Source organism: Chlamydotis macqueenii, chromosome 4 (assembly GCF_036417535.1).
Source record: "Chlamydotis macqueenii isolate bChlMac1 chromosome 4, bChlMac1.mat, whole genome shotgun sequence".
NCBI classification, from domain to species: Eukaryota; Metazoa; Chordata; class Aves; order Otidiformes; family Otididae; genus Chlamydotis; species Chlamydotis macqueenii.
The window spans coordinates 71,531,789-71,548,182 of record NC_141559.1 but is presented as its reverse complement, the minus strand read 5'-3'; the positions used below and the strand labels follow the sequence as shown (position 1 = coordinate 71,548,182).

Here is a 16,394-nt window from a genome sequence, read left to right as displayed (position 1 = left end):
AAAATGGGACCAGGTAAGTGAAACTATGTCAAAATTCATGTTTACTTGCTACCTTAGAATCATACGACTCATAGAACAGTTTGGGTTGGAAGAGACCTTTAAAGGTCATCTGGTCCAACCCTCGTGCAAGAAGCAGGGACATCCCCAACCAGATCAGGTTGCTCAGAGCCTCATCCAACCTGGCCTTGAAAGTTTCCAGGGATGGGGCATCCACCACCTCTCCAGGCAACCTGTTCCAGTGTTCCACCACCCTCATTGTAAAAAATCTTTTCCTGATATCTGATCTGAATTTACCTCCCTCTATTTTAAAACAATTACCCCTTATCCTGTCACAATAGGCCCTACTGAAGTTTCTCCCTGACTTTCCTGTAGGCCCCGTTTAGGTACTGGAAGGTACCTTAGATACTTTCTTTTCCCCAGGTGGAAACAGAGAGATTGTTGACAGTTTTCAAACCTAGAAGCACCCAGAAGACATGATTCTACTTCACAGATTTTCTGAGAGGCTCAAACATGACTACGTGGCTTTGGATGGTAGAGGCTTCTGCTCTGCAATGTCAGGCTTGGCTGGGAACCGGGCAGCACGCCTGTAGATGCCTTTGGCTTCTTCCAGCTGCAGCCCAGGATGATGTTCAAGAGGTGCTGATAGTTGGAATGCAGCCAGATGTCTCATTTTTCCCAAAATTTCACCTTCTCTATAAAGAGTTTTCACTGATAACACTCCCCTTCCCCACCTCACCACCCCCCACCCCAGTGATGACGGATAGGCAAAGGCAATTAGGATCTAACGCACCATCAGTGGAAGAGCACTTGGGGAAACAGCGTGATGTATCTCTGAAATACAGTCATCCAGCAGTCAAAACAAGTAGTCAGTCCCAAGGAAAACAGGGGTAAGCAGTACGTGTAGATGTCACAGCTACAAAAACTTCACCTGGTGTACTCAGATTTTACTAATAGCTTTAAATAACATGAAGTACAACTTCAAGTGTCTCACACTAGAACATTTTAATCATTCTAAGTTGTATTTTTCAGTGAAAGCCATTATCAGTGCAACATAAACCACTGCTCACAATGTCGAAGCATAATGAACAAATGCTGTACTCATTTAATTCAAGTTTGTATTTTATGTTTATTTGCACAATACAAATCATTAAACAAACATTCTACTTCAGTTTCCACTGTAGACTTTTAGTACCATTTTCAGTTGCTTTGGCTTGTCCATAACTGGTACCATCTCAGTACCAGCTTTACTCTCTGGTCCTTCACACACCGGCACGGGTTACACCTTAGTGTCATGTATGTAGCTATCAGAACCAGTAAGAACAAATAGCATATTTTGTACAGAATACTTAATGCAAAAATGGAAGCTTGAGGACATTTTAAAACCTTGCCGGGGTGTGAAATGGTGTGCCCTTTCAAAAAACATTGAAGTCACTACCTTTGTGTTCTGTACGCAGATTTCACTGCCAGGAACTGACTGTAAGATCACTTTTTTTTTTTTCTAGAAAACACCAAATAAATAGAAGCAATGTATGCAACAGAAGCTGTTGTCAGCTACCTATTCTAAATCGTATCTGTGAAAATACAAATGGGCAGATTGTGAATATTTAAACAATAAAGTGCTTTTAACATCGAGCAAGTGAACGCATCTAGTGTCATACCACAGGCAAATACATATTCAGTTTGGACAAAACAGTCTCCATGCAGTTAGTCAGCAGCAATCCCCTGCATCCATTTACAATACTGAACCAGTATCTACTACTTCAGTCATACAGGGTTTAAAGTCAGGATACAGTGTGTACACTTAGAAAACTCAACCAATGCTCTACATTAGCGTACATTTGGAGCACTGCTACAGGAAGTGGTATGTGGGTTTTTTTAACCTTTTAAGAAGCCAAACCTTTGGTAGTGTAAATGCAGTGTACACTGAAGATACCACTGAACCAATATGAGAGCTCATTATGCAGCTGACAGGAATGGGAAGAAGAAAAAATCAAAAGCAAATTTAATGGCTTTATGCACTGTGCTCCTCCAGTCCTGCTCTATTTTCACATGCCTCCCTGCAGGTAAGAGTTTAGACATGCAATTCAAGCAAGTGATTGCTTTCAGTTCAAAGACAGGCCACTTACTGCCAAGACGACCCTCCAGAATTGTGCTGAATTCAATTATACTTCCTTGCCTCAAGTTCAACAACACTTTTTTAAACTCATTGCTTGCCTTCAGCACAATATCTTTGGTTATATCGTCCTCCTCTATAGACTTGGTTCCATTTTTGCTACTGAAGGGCATGCCCACAGTTATTTCAAATTTGTACCGATCAAACATTTTCATGTGGCAGTTATGCTTTGTCAAATACTTGAGACGACACAATTCTTCCTCCTCCAGTGTAACATTTTTGGGGTCACAAACAGGGTAGGTTTCACCATACAAGCATCTCATCCAATCGCCAATAAAAAGTGGAAGCATATTTATCGCAGATTCTGCACTATTGTCGATTTCTGTCACACGCACATATTTGAACCGCCCGGTCCATGTCACCCTGTGTCCTTCCAGGTGGCTACATAAGATCTGAGTACGTGCCATGTTAGTCTCCTTCCATGACCGGGGTCCGCAGAGGAAAGCATACTGATTCCACGTCAAGGTGGAGTTGTAAACTTTCATTCCCTCTGATCGATACACATAGAACCAACAGAACAACACTACAGCTGTAATCCACACCAGAATGAGTTTCACAATCGAGCTTCGAGTGAGAGATTTAACCATTCCAACTACAGAGAAGTTAACTTTTGTCCACCACCGGAAGAGCAAAGGAACAGTACACAAAACCAAAGTCACTACAATTTTCATGAGCTCCAGAGAGACAAACCACTTAATGAAATGGATAAGACACATCAGCGCAATGCCTACACCTAACACTGGGAGCGCAAAGAGAAACAGAAAATAACCGATTGATGCACGGACGAGCCCAATGCCAGAGGACTCCCGCAGAATGACCACAGAGAGTTCGCACCACATAAAGCAGACCAGATATGGGACCAGGTAGCAGTAGGTGCCTTTAAAATTCCGCAGTTGTGCCATTCTAAAGAAAAGATAGAATAAGTACAAAAACAGAAGGCATGGGACGCTGACATTTATCACAAAGAAATGGCCTACAGGAACAGTAAAAAAGGTTTTACCTAAGAATTTCAAGTAGCCAAAATTCCCAGGTAAAACTTGCAGTAGCGATAAGCAACCTGCTGCTATCTCAGTCATTAACGCTCTTCGTGTGTAAGGCTCTGCACACGTGCTTAAACTCATGTAACTTGTCACTGTGAAGAAAACAGAGATGGTAGCTAACTCTGAGCATGGTATACAGTCTTTGCTTGCTATAGGGAAGGAAAAAATGACAAAGAATACTGAGAGTAAAAAATAAATGTACGGCTCTAAGTGATTCCATCCGAAGTTCACCTCAGCTTGCTCAACATCTAGGTTTGGTTCAAAACGAAGCAGTAAGTCAGTCAAAGCACGGAAGTTCTCCCAAGCCTTACTGTCCTGAAAAACTTTCAGTGTGCAAATCACCATCGAAATGAAGGACAAATAGAATATGACTAACGGAATAATGTAGGCAAAAAAATCAATTGTCAGATTACTGATGATGAAGAAAAAGATGAGAGCATTGATATGGTGTGTTGGAACAATGGTAGACAGCCAATGCATTCCTGCCTTTGATGCAATATCTATAAGGTATTCTTTAATTTCCATAATGGCATGAAGTGGATATTTTACAACCTGGAAAGAGAGAAAGAAGCATTTTATTTATGAGCAGTTTTGTATCTTTACATCACAGATATTCTTTGCTGAAGCAGTAGCAGTCAGTTGTCCAGCCTCAGCTGACGTGAAAAGATTTATATTTCAGGTGAATGTTGCCAATAAAATGAAATTACTTTGTCTGAGATTATTAGCTCTATTCTGATTAATTCAGTCAGATGAAGCTCAGAGGCGATTTTGATTTCAGGAAAGATGTATTTTATTACCTCTGACACGTATAATTAAATGGCTTCCTAGTCAAATATTCTGCTCTGCTAACTTCATACTGATGATAAACCACATGGCTGCAGTCCTGGTACTAGCTTAAGTCATCACTTGAACTGGGAGTACTCCAGCTTTAAAGCACTGAACTCTGCCACTGTTCTGCAGGGATTATGCTATACATTCTGGTATGCACATACCCTACAGGAAGCAGTGCATAGGATTCATACGCACTTACAGGAAGTCTTTACAGCTGCGGTTTATCTTTAAAACAATGCTTCCCAAGCATCTAGGGACGCAGCTGTCAAAACCTGGTTTGGAACCAGCAGAAATATCTTTAAGTACTACACATTTAGGGGTTCTTTTGACTCCATAACAGTAGCTGTACAGGATCTTAAAATTCTATCTTATGTGGCATTTTCCAACACCAGACGACAGAGGAACTGCTGGATCGAGCCCTCTCCCTACGACCAAGCACACACTTTACATTGGATCAATAAAAAGGTACAGGGTTTTTCAAACACATATTCAAGTACTGCATCTGCACATTAGATACTGCAAACAATCCTCCTTCCCCCATAAAAAGATAGTTTTTATGTTTTCCCAGAACTTACACTTTTATATTAATTACTTCAAGGGAAAGGCCAAAAATGCTTCAGCAAAGGTCTATGCATGGTGCTGAACTGGGACAACAGACACAATGACTTGAGCATAAGCTTATTTACTAGCAAAGGCATCACTGTTGTTCTTCATAAATGCATCTCTTTCAGAATACCAGTTATTCAAAAGACTGGAAAGGGATACACCTCACCTCTCTTTTTTTCATCCCTACCATATGATAATAGGCAATGAAATGACAAAAAATACAACAAAAACTCTCACGTCAGTAGCTAGAAATCCCCTGCCTTGCTTGAAATTTTTAACAGTTTTGAATGCATGCACCTTAATTTTCCCTTCTCCTTTCACTACTTAGAGAAGTATTGGTACAGAAAACCACTAACAGCAAGTTCCACTATTCTTGAATTCCTTCATTCCCTTTTCACACTTCAAGCCTATCGATAATTTTTCCCACGTGCTTACTCCTGTTTAAATAAGATATGAAGCATATAATAACTGCTGTATTTTTATTATAGATGTTATGATAGGGACATTTAAATCCTCACTGAGATGTAATGAAGGCAGATTGCCCTCTTCCAAGGAAAACCATTATTCCTTTCTCTTAAATATGTAACTCGTATATATGAAACTGTAAACATATATCTGAAGTCAAGTCCAAAAAGAAATTACAGCAACAATTTTTGTACTTATAGGCTAAACATCAGCTTTGAGAGTGAAGTTCAAGTCACCCCTGCTTGTCTGAAATGCCTAAGTTAAGAACCCTTCAACATAATCCGTTCAGTATTGCCTTTTTACCTTCAGTCGCAGGGGTAACTCTTCAGGAGTCTTCCCTGCCAACTCATCATCTTCCTCTTCCTGCATAATCAGGTTCGATGGGATGATTCCCTTTGCGTACTTCTTGGTAATTTCAACAAAGTCATCCAAAGCAATAAATTTTTTAGCTAAAAGATAAAAAGAAGACTTTGAGTAAACAGTATCACCACAACACTGTACTGATTATGAGTGGAAATATTATTTCCTGGTATAAAGAAGATCTACTCTTGGCTTCAGAAACTGCACTACCGACGACACAGGTTTACCTTGCAACTTGTTCTGAGATCTGTGCTGAAAACAACTGCTGCTTGTGCCAGCAACATAAGACTACTCTAAATCTTGTCAGACCAGCAGTCTATTGTACTGCTAAGTAGGAGAACAGAGTGAATCTAGCTTATCTGCAAGTATTCCAAGGGAAAAAGACTACAGGATTGGGTCACACAGTGTTAAATCATAAGCTATTATGTCTTTGGTAACTTCTTTAGAGAAGTCTACCTGGCAGCAACACTGAAAAAGAATTGTACAGGAATAGTAATGAATTATCTGTACATTATTAACTGAAAAACTGCCTTCTCATTTGGCATTTAACAGTCATTTTTCTGAGTTCAGAAGTTACAGACAGATTATGGGAAATGTCCAATTATTCCTATCTACAAGACTAAATATAGATTGTTTACTGCGTATTAATTGAATTTGCTACGTGGCTACACAAAGGGCCTCCCCCAAACTACCAGCTGTGATCTAAAATGGATAGCCAGCAACAAAATATACTTTACTCAGCTGTACACAGAGACAAAACTTATCACTCTGCCCTGGAAGATCCTTATCCACTCCTGTGAGTAGACAGGAGGCAAGAAGTTACTTCCAGAAACTCTAGGAATGCTGCAAGACAGAAGATGGTTTAAACACTGCTTCAAACTCTTTTCACAGTGGGTTACTTACATTAGCATGGATTAGCTAGTTTCTGTGGTAGACAAGCTTGATGTCGTTTGTAAAGGAGGATAATTATCAACAACTTTTCCCCATACGCTAAAGCAAATGACATTGCTGTAGATATGAAAGACTTCAGAATGACAAAAATCTGTAACACACCTCCTACACAGTAAGTTTAGCTAGTCAGCTGGCCTGCTTAATACTAGTTTGAGATTTTAAAGAGGGAGAAAACCAAACTGCTTCACATAAACTTAAAATCAGAGGATTAGTTGGTTTGACTCTATTAATTTTTTACTTTTAAAAAATTCTACATTTATAGAAGTTAAATATAAACATATCAGTTTTTAATACTGAAAACACTGTAGACATAGAACAAACTAAGTATTTGCGTCAAGATACCTGCAGGGTAGAAGAGGAATGTTAAAAGAGTTCAACAGAAAAACAGCAGCTCACAATACATTTTGCTTTAATCTCACAACATAGATGTTGCCCTTTGCTTGGACTCCCCCCCCCCCCCGCCACCACTGCATGAACCTGCATGTCCCACAAAATGCCATTCGGCATGCCTCCCAAGAAACAAGACAGGATTTATTTTTTCTAACTATTCTTATAATTCATAGACTGTAAGGCAACATCGCTTGCACAAAGAAATCAGTGTGACTCCTTAGCTGTCTGTGGTGGGGTTCAGATCAAGCCTAATACCAAATGTGACATCTAAATTTATTCTCCTATTAGGACCAAATATCCAGCAGTAAGATAGTCTTTTGGGTGTGGAATCAGCCAGCAGACATAGTTAGAATCTCACAAAAATTCCTTAACAGCACTTTTACAGAACCATGGGACATCCTGAGAGGGAAGGAGTTATTAACTGCCTGTGTACAGATTGCCTGTCAAATTTAACGACTTGTAGACTGCCAGGCACACAAAAACTGTCCACAGACAATGTCAGCTCTCATCTTCTGTTGATAAGGATACCTGAGATCACAGATCTGCAAAGACATATCTGGCTTAAAATTTATCTTCCAAGTATTGACAATGTATTAAAACCGAAGGAAGAATCTCCCGCTGCCAAGATAAAATGAAGAAACTCAGTGGATCAGAGAAGTAAATGCTGGAGAGTAACAGCTGTCTTGTTCACCCACGAGAAGATAAAAGCTCTCTAGAGAAGAGGTAAAAGCTTAACTCCTGCTTTAAGTGTTTGATGAAAACTTCTCATTTTTAAATGTTATTAGTATTTTGTCACCCAAGTGTCTCTTAAATTGATATAAAAAGCGTATGTTGTAGATTCTACTTTATTATTCATAGATTTTTTTTTTCTTCAATTTGGTTATGACAAATTCCCCTGCCTCCCCCATCCGCCGTAGAAAAAGAAAAATATGCACATCAATTTCCGCCTACGCTTACATGTAGGTTCATTTACTCTCCTGTTATTTCATCTGCCATTTAAGCTTTAAAAAAAAATAAAAATTGCCAGTTCCTTTTCTGACACTCTTTGAATTACTGAAGAATCCAGAACAAAATTACTTGCTTTACACTCACGCTCTATCAGCACGTGCCAGTTTAGCTAAGGGATGGAAAGAACACCAGTGTTGACCACTCAGCACCAATGCAACATAGCTCCAATGAACCCAGATACACCTGCATGACAGCACGATGACCAGACCATGCAATACACTACTATTATCCTTGAAGGACTATTTCTGGCTTTCCAGAAGTGGCAAACAAGTCACAAGAACAGCTGACCTACTCTCATGGAAGTTTTGATAGGACCAGGAGCTTGGTCCAGTCACCTACACCTGCACTCATATACAGAGGCAAACATCCCTCCTCCTCCTTTACTTCTGTGAAACTTATTGTAAAACTGAAATACTCCACTCTTCTCAGGAATGTTACTTTCAGAAGTCACCCGTGTAACGAGGGCATAGTTTAGCCCCGATCGGGATCATAACCCCCCCCTCACTAAATAAAAGCAGGACAAATGAACACAATCCTTGAAGGTAAAGGCCAAACTCGCCTAATGAAATATAAATCTAATCTTTCAAGGGATTTAAACCTGCAAACCCCCAGATTTGTCTCACTAATCGCCATATGATGCTTTAGTTACTAGTATATCTGTAATTGAGAATACATGTAAGTAATATGCTTTGTGACATTTAAAAGTGCTCTTGAAGAACTGATCTAGATTGCACAAGAACTATTTCATATGACCTATTGCATTTCAAGAAAATAAGATTTTCCCGACAACAATTAATGGAACCTTCTGTTAGATAACGTTCTTGAAAAGCTACACATGCTGCATTGTTTTTGATTTCCTCCTGAAGCCCCGCAGCATTTCTTCAGTATGCAGGTCTAGGGAGAACCTTACTTCAAGTCCAACCTCTCACCCCCACCATACCTTAAAAAGTCACAGATTTGGGTCTACAAGTCTGACTCTGTGTGTGTTGAGTGGTTTAGTTCTCCCCACTACACGAACTAAGCTGCCTCTAAGTTACGAAAGGATTGTCTTGGCACATCTTTCCTATATTAATTCTTGAACAAATACATGAAGAAAAACATTAATTATAAGGGAATGGCAAGCAGAAGCAAGGTAAATAGAATGAGGGATCTGTCTGCATTAAATGGTTGCATAATTAATTACCTTATTATAATCAGAAAGCTTACTACAGTTTAGAACTAAAAAAAAATAAAATATTGGAAGTGCAAATTTTTTTTTTTTGCTGAATAGACCTGGAAGTGCTGAAAGGCCAAGAATATAAAAATAACAAGTGACATGCAAACTCCTCTTAGTATAGGAATCACTGACAAGTTGACTGTAAAGGTGATGTCTTCTGTGAGTTCACATGCAGACTGGTTGTTTACCTTGCACATACAATAAATTGACACTATCAGTTTATAGCAATTCAAACTTGCTGTACATTCTTACTCTGGCAGCACAAAATTGCTTAGCAAAACAAAACAGAAACCAAAACCACAGTCAAAGATTGAAAGAAGCAGCGCACACTCACATTCACTGCTCACTAATCGCTCCAGCATTCTTCTCTGCTTCTGCACTGACTTTGGGACGGGGCCAGGTTGCTTCTCACCACCTGGTTCAATGACAAAGTTTATAGAAAGTCAATTAGTTAATTAAAATGATCAAACAATAACAGGAATGTTCTTCAAGCTGCAGTATCTGGAGGACGGTATTTCCTCAAAGTCAGGAAAAGACACAGATATAAACAGGTAACAAGTGGCTACACAGCTTTCTATATTCCTACTACTACACTAGCAAAGGAAACAGCATTGGTATAGCCAACATATACTGCCTGAACGGCAGAGTAAGCCAGATGGCAAAGACTGAGTTTGTAACTAAAATATCTAGTAAGATATAATCGGGATGACTGTTAAGGGGAGGGGGAAAAAATAATCAAACACAGCAAAGCCATAAAAGATTTATTTTCTAAGGACAGAGAGTGTCAAATGAAGATATTTTTCATGTTTGGCCACTTCTACGAGTGCTTAACTGAATCACAAGCTACAGCAAGAGTTGGCAGGCTTTTATGAACTGACTTTATTGGTCCAGAAAGCACAGTTATTAAAAGAGAATTAGAGGCATTAACACTGTTACTTTCTGTTAAGTAGATCACACATTTACTTTTATCTTATGCCCGATGGTTTATAAAGCCCTTTAGATTTCTAGCTGTATTCTGTCTGTAAGTGTGTACTTTATCAACACCATAAATCAGTTCACAAACCTTCACTGTCAACTTGCCCAACATTTTCCAGGAGTTCAGAAACCGCTAATTGTTTCTTCTTTTTGGGGTTTAATTTCCAGTACATGACTAAGGCAGCCTTCCTCACAGCTCTCTCCAAGTCAGTCTCAGATGATAATTTTTTAACTTCTTCCTCATTCTCAAAAGTGATGCCTCAAGAAAAGAAAAATACATTAGACACTATTATCCCACACCCATGCTGAAATGACAAATTTCCCCACAAATAACTTTTCTCAGTTTAGCCTGAAACTTCTCAAGTTTCATTCACACCTTGACCACCTAAGTAAATTACTCAAATGCCTTTCTGCGCCCACTACTTAATGTAATCCAATCACGTTGCTGATGCTTAAATGGTACTTCAACGACTGTGTAAGACAGTCCCTTATGTCTTGCTTCAACTTCTGAAGTACAGCAGTTCAAGCAAAAGGTGGTGTGGACACATATGGTGACATGTAAAAGGCATCAAGAATTTAATGAAAGTTTTTGTTTCGGGATTTGTTTTTGTTTGTTTGGTTGGTTGGGTTTTTTTAAATTTTTCCTTTATATTACAGTTCAGATAGTTGGCAGATGAGAGGAGACCATTCCAAGCGTGGGAAGTAGCGTGAAGGATGATGTGAATTTTAAAGTGGAAGAAGAGAGCAAGAAAGACCAATTAGGAGAGAGGTTGGAGAGGGGTGAAAGAATGAAACAGCACGTATGTAGGTGGTGTGTGGTTATGTATGACCTTCATGGTCAAAGGAAAAAAGCTTCAATGAAAGGTAGGGAGGGGAAGAATGAGCATGAATTCCATGAAGGAATCCAAGCAAATAATTAATATAAATGCTTTTGTGAGCAGTATCAGTAATTATTGCTTTTTAAATTACCTGTTTGAACATGATGTCAGCAACTACTCACATAATTTTTGCCATGAACATTCCCATCATATTTTAACCCCTTTTTTCAGTATTAAAATGAATATAGTATTATTTCAGGTAAAGTAGGAAATACAAGCGAAATGTCTCAGAGAACCCATACCTCTTCTGTCTGCCAGGCATCTACGCAACAGTTTGACAGCTTCTCTTCGGCCTTGCTTAGCAGCAAGGATGAACCAGTCAACAGCACTACAATTGTTAAGTTCTTCATCTTCCTCTTCTGCTAACCTTAAGAAGTGTTTCCCCACCTAGAGTAAGTGGGAAAAAGAATTCCTTTAATAACTGAAATACATTCTAGTCTCTCTCTCTCTCCTCCCAGCCCTTGGAACTCAGCTAGAATAAATTCTCTCTGAACAAAAGGTCAAAACATTTGCTCCTAGCACTAAAGAACATAGCTGTGAGTTGATCTTTATAGAATCATAGAATGGTTTGGGTTGGAAGGGACCTTTAAAGGTCATCTCGTCCAACCCCCCTGCAAGGAGCAGGGACATCTCCAACCAGATCAGGTTGCTCAGAGCCTCATCCAACCTGGCCTTGAATGTTTCCAGGGATGAGGCATCAACCACCTCTCTAGGCAACCTGTTCCAGTATTCCACCACCCTCACTTTAAAAATTTGTTCCTTACATGTCTAAATCTATCCTCTTTTAGTTTAAAACCATTACCCTTTGTCCTATCCCTGCTAAAAACTTTGTCCCCATCTTTCTTGTGGGCCTCCTTTAAGTACTGGAAGGTAGCAATAAAGTCTCCCCGGAGCCTCCTCCTTTCCAGGCTGATCTACAGGGAAAGATCCGTTTCCAGAACTGGAAACAAAATGGAATTACAACACATTCAGTCAAGCCAATGAATTACTTGCTATTGGTCTTTGGGCATCTAGCAGGGTTAGGTAAAGCTCCCGGTGTTAAGAGCAGTGTTAAAAGTCATCTTCTCTTGGATTCTTTTCCTCCTGTAACAACAGTCAGACAAAACTGCTAGCCTTACTTTTAAACCACAAAAATTAAGTGTCATACCATGGTGCCAGTGACATTCAGAGATTCAGATGAAGTTAAGCTACTGCCAAAGGGCCTTGACATGGAAGGAGCCTTTGGCAGTGAAATGCCTGACTCACAGCAGTTTAGCCACTGAAGGTCAAAGCAAACTCATGATTAATTGAATGAGTGAATGGAAAATTAAGCAAATGGAATAAAACTACTACTGCTTAAGCATCAAACAAATTCAGTGACATAGCCTGTAAAAATCCTCCTATTTAGGATTACAGAAATTAAGGAGCAGTTGCCTGTAATATTGTTTTACAGATAAGAAAAAGCATCACCTTTTTTCCTCCTTCTCTAAAATGGAAATATATGGTAATACACTAGTAAATATATTTATGCAACAGCAAGAAACACTTCAGCTTATCTTACCACAAAGTAACAAAACATTACGTGGCAGAAAGTGGCCAAAACTAGTGGGCATTTTCTCTGCATGTCTGGAGAATCCAGGAAATGCTTTTGCTTGGCTCGCTGTACTTCCTCTCTCCCTACTGTTACCTCTGTTGCATTCTAGAGGTAATCAGTGCAAAACCTTAAGAGTACAGCTCTGTAAGTCCACAGTAACATCGCCTGAAAAAAACCTGTTTGATAGTTCGTCTGAAACTTTTACTTTGGTATTACCACTAAAAGTGACTAAAGAAACACCTTTGAAAGATTTACAATTCACATTATTGCCGTGTAGATTAAACACACTGATATAACCAAAAAGATCTTTTTCTTCCAGCGAAAGTTAGGTCTCCAGCCTTGCAACTGGTTTCACACACCTAAGTGGGTGCTCCAACAACTTTTACACAGTTACTGGGTAGACATCATAGCGATTAAATCCATAGTACATACGCAGTGAAGCCACCCAAAACCACACAGATATATATATATATATATAAAAATGGACTAAGTAACCCAAAAATCAGAACTAAACTCTGATTACAAAGTCACGCCAGAGTTCGACAGGCAGCGTGCAGATATAGTGGCAGACCAAGAAGAGAGTATATGAGATGGAAAAAAAAAACCTGAAAGATTTCAGCATTTACTGGTAATTTATCAGCCACCTGCAGATGCACCTGCAGCTCTGTATTTCAGAAAGGAATTGCTTAAACAAGTTACACGGTACATAACATCCTCTGACATGAACAGCTGTTTCTTGAGCATCTTTATATTTACAGCCATTGCGATTTTGAGCGAAGCTTCAAGAGTGGTAGCACTTAATGATGCAGCTCTTCAGTTTTAAGGATCTCTTGGACATAGAAACTCATACTGGAACATGAACTAGCACATTTTGGAATTAGTCGTATTGCACAAGGCTAGTACACAAGCAAAACAATCGCATAACACCTGCTTTATGATAGAAGTGATTTTTGGCTTGCTTCTGTTGCAGTTTTTTTTTTTAATTGTCTGGAGCTTTTTTAATTGTTTGTTTTGTTGTTTGGTTTTTTCGGGGGGGATGTTTTGGTCTTGGGGATGTTAGTGGGGTTTGGGGGGGGGGGGTGTTGTTTTTTTTTAAAGTTCAACATTATGATTTAATCATCTGTCCCCTCTGAAAAAACCTACAGAAGCCACCCCCAAAATCTGAGCAACCAGAAAATACTTTCCCATTATTTTGCTTATAAAATCTCAAGCTTTTGTGTATGTTAAAAGTTTTGGTAGCAAAAAGGCCACCTCCAAGTCCCAGAAGAAACATCAAGGCTTTCAGCGAAACACTACTGGAAGGCCCACCAGCTCCCTCTGAACAGACCCTGTGCCACAGCTGCCTTTCACTGCCACAGCAAAGCTCCTACACGGAACCACCTGCGGACGGCTGCCGAGCTCTGGCCTGCAGCAATCCAAGGAGGCAGAACTGATGGGAAAAGGTGTTAGCCTCACATTTGTCATTTAAGCAGTCAGGGATTCTCTCCTTCTCGTGAGCTAAAACTGTGAAATGAGGCCATAGTTGGTAGCGGCCCAACACGGATCTCCGTACTGCGCTTCTCCAAAGGCTGCTTTCACCCGGGGGCTTTGCAGACCCAGGCAGTTATGATCTCAAGCAGTCCCCTCGCAGAGGTCCTCCGATTAAAGACAGAGAGCTGCCTTTCCTCCATTACAGAATTCCAGCTGTGGGTGTCTCATTTACATAATTGCTGTACAGTTATTTCTCAATAATGAAACTACATAAGCTGTGGTAATGCAGGTTGACAGCCACTCAGAGTGCATTTATTTCCATAGTCATTGCAGGGTTATTTTTGAATAAACTCGTAGTAATAAGTATAAGCCAGTGAACCGAGTGATTTCTTGTGTTTGACTTTGTAATTATTAGCAAACAGCACAACAGTGTCATCTCAGCTTGTCATTCGTACCCCTACAAAGGTAAGAAACAGATTTTTCTAAAGGGACACCTTCAACAATAGAGAAGAAATCTTTTTTTTTTAGGATTTTAAAAACTAGAAGTCAATTCTCTCTCCACAAGTAACAAGAAATTTGATTTCATAGAAAAGAAATGACTGTATTTGGGGTTCCTTTTCAGGCAGTCAATTCTTCCTGAGTGCATACTGAAGCAAAATTGTATGCTGGATCTCCCTATGACAAGAATCTTATTATTGTGTGGGAATAGAAAGTGTACACAGCTAAAGAGCTAGAGGAAGGGAGCGAAGGTGGAATGAATTGAGAAGGATACAAAAATATTATCTATATACATACATCTGCACACATCATAGGCTTAGACTACATAAGGTATTTCTTACACAACTGGAAGTTATATCCTGAAATAATATTTATAGGGTTTGCTTTCTTTTGTGTGGAGGAACAGACCCAAGATGTGGGTTTACAGTAGCAATCTCCTCAAGGCTTCACCCTCCGCAAAGCAAAGCCAAGCCACCAGCTGTTTCAAAGGTGAGGAATTTGTTACTGGCTCAGATTACAACTCCAAGGACAGCTTGCCCCTCAAACAAGTTGAGATGGAGTGGGTACCGAGCCTGGCATTGCTGTATTTTTCTACCAGCTTTAAAAGGATTTCTCTCCCATCCCCACTTCTTATTTTTATTGGCAAAAAGAGTGGCAATCCTTGGGGAAAACCCAAACCACCAACAAACATGTAGGAGACCATAACCACTCCCTTCTGCCATCAAAGCTGAAGCTGGAAAAGGACGCTCAAATAAAACACTAGCCAAGTTAAACACAAATTAATACCCTTCTAAACAATTTTAAGCTATTTATACTAGACCAATACACCAGACAACAGAATGCAGCAGAACACTGGTACAACTTTTCTAAAACTTAAGTGCTAACACATGCAGGGACAGAACTGCCATTATTAATTCAATTATATCTGCCATTACACAAATAAACATAGCTAATTTCAATAAAGAAGGAGGGGGTTCTTTTCTAAAAGGTGCCAATTCAGCAGAGAAATGGTGTAAGAGCAAAACATCAACCAACCTCCGTCCCTGCTAAAGCACCTCGAGGGCAGTTTCTTCCACAGAGCCCAGCCTAAGAGACCTAGTATCTTTGTATATAGTGCAGTGCTGAAACAACAGCATTTAATAGGCCCTGTCTGCACACCTCCACAAAAGTAAATCTTTGGTACATGCTTTTAAAAAAAGTAAAAGCAGTTTCTGTACCTTCTCCACGCTCTCAGCCTACCCTCCCCATTTTCGTATGTGTCCTAAAGGCGTACTCGTGAGCTGCACCTGAAACCAGTAACGCTCCCAAGCAAGCAGCATTTCTGAAGATGGAGAAACCATCTGGCATCACCTTTCTTTGATTAGTTTAAGATCAAAACAGATATAGTTCAACTAAAGAAGAGATAACAGTTCTACAGCAGGCAGTGCTATTTCTGGAATTAAGAGCAAACAAGACTGGACAAGGAGCCTATAAAGTTACCTCCGTTTGTGCTTTTGGTTCTCCAGCTTTGGCCCTCTCAAGCAGTTCCTCAAAGAGCACTTCAGGTTCTTCCTTCATGCCCTCTATAAATTAATTTGATAAAGAAAATTATTTACTAGCAATATTTGAAAGTATTTTATAAATCATTGCTATATGTGGTTGAAGAATTAAAGGATTATATCTAAAAAATCCAACATGAGTGCTCTGCACAGTGGAAATCAACTCATTGCAATATGTACACTCCATCTCAGTGTTGCACTTCAGCATATTTACCATTACTTGTTATTGGTGCCTGCCACGGGATGCGATATACAGTTTGCAGTTTCTCATTTAATTCCAAAGGATTCATTTCTCAAGACAAGAAGATTCATTACGATAAATATGAGCACATGTGGAACATGCAGTATGGATCAGCTTTTGTACTCTATTATTCTTGAAAGCACTTGGGTCTTTCACCTGGCAGCCTCTTTATTCAGTAGTG

The 16,394-nt window shown here is 39.6% G+C and overlaps 1 protein-coding gene across 2 annotated transcripts in view; it reads right to left on the bottom strand.

Annotated features, from left to right (window-relative positions):
* Positions 1-985: 985 nt before the first annotated feature.
* The window catches only part of WFS1 (wolframin ER transmembrane glycoprotein), a 35,330-nt gene continuing 19,921 nt past the window's right edge, over positions 986-16,394 (bottom strand). For both annotated transcript variants that reach the window (XM_086747432.1, XM_086747433.1), the window contains exons 3-8: positions 15,914-15,996; positions 11,136-11,280; positions 10,104-10,274; positions 9,375-9,455; positions 5,419-5,564; positions 986-3,765 (exon numbers count right to left, since the gene is read on the bottom strand). In XM_086747432.1, coding sequence (XP_086603558.1) covers positions 1,957-3,765; positions 5,419-5,564; positions 9,375-9,455; positions 10,104-10,274; positions 11,136-11,280; positions 15,914-15,996 — 2,435 coding nt within the window. In that variant the 3' untranslated portion in view covers positions 986-1,956. The remainder of the gene's footprint in view (positions 3,766-5,418; positions 5,565-9,374; positions 9,456-10,103; positions 10,275-11,135; positions 11,281-15,913; positions 15,997-16,394) is intronic.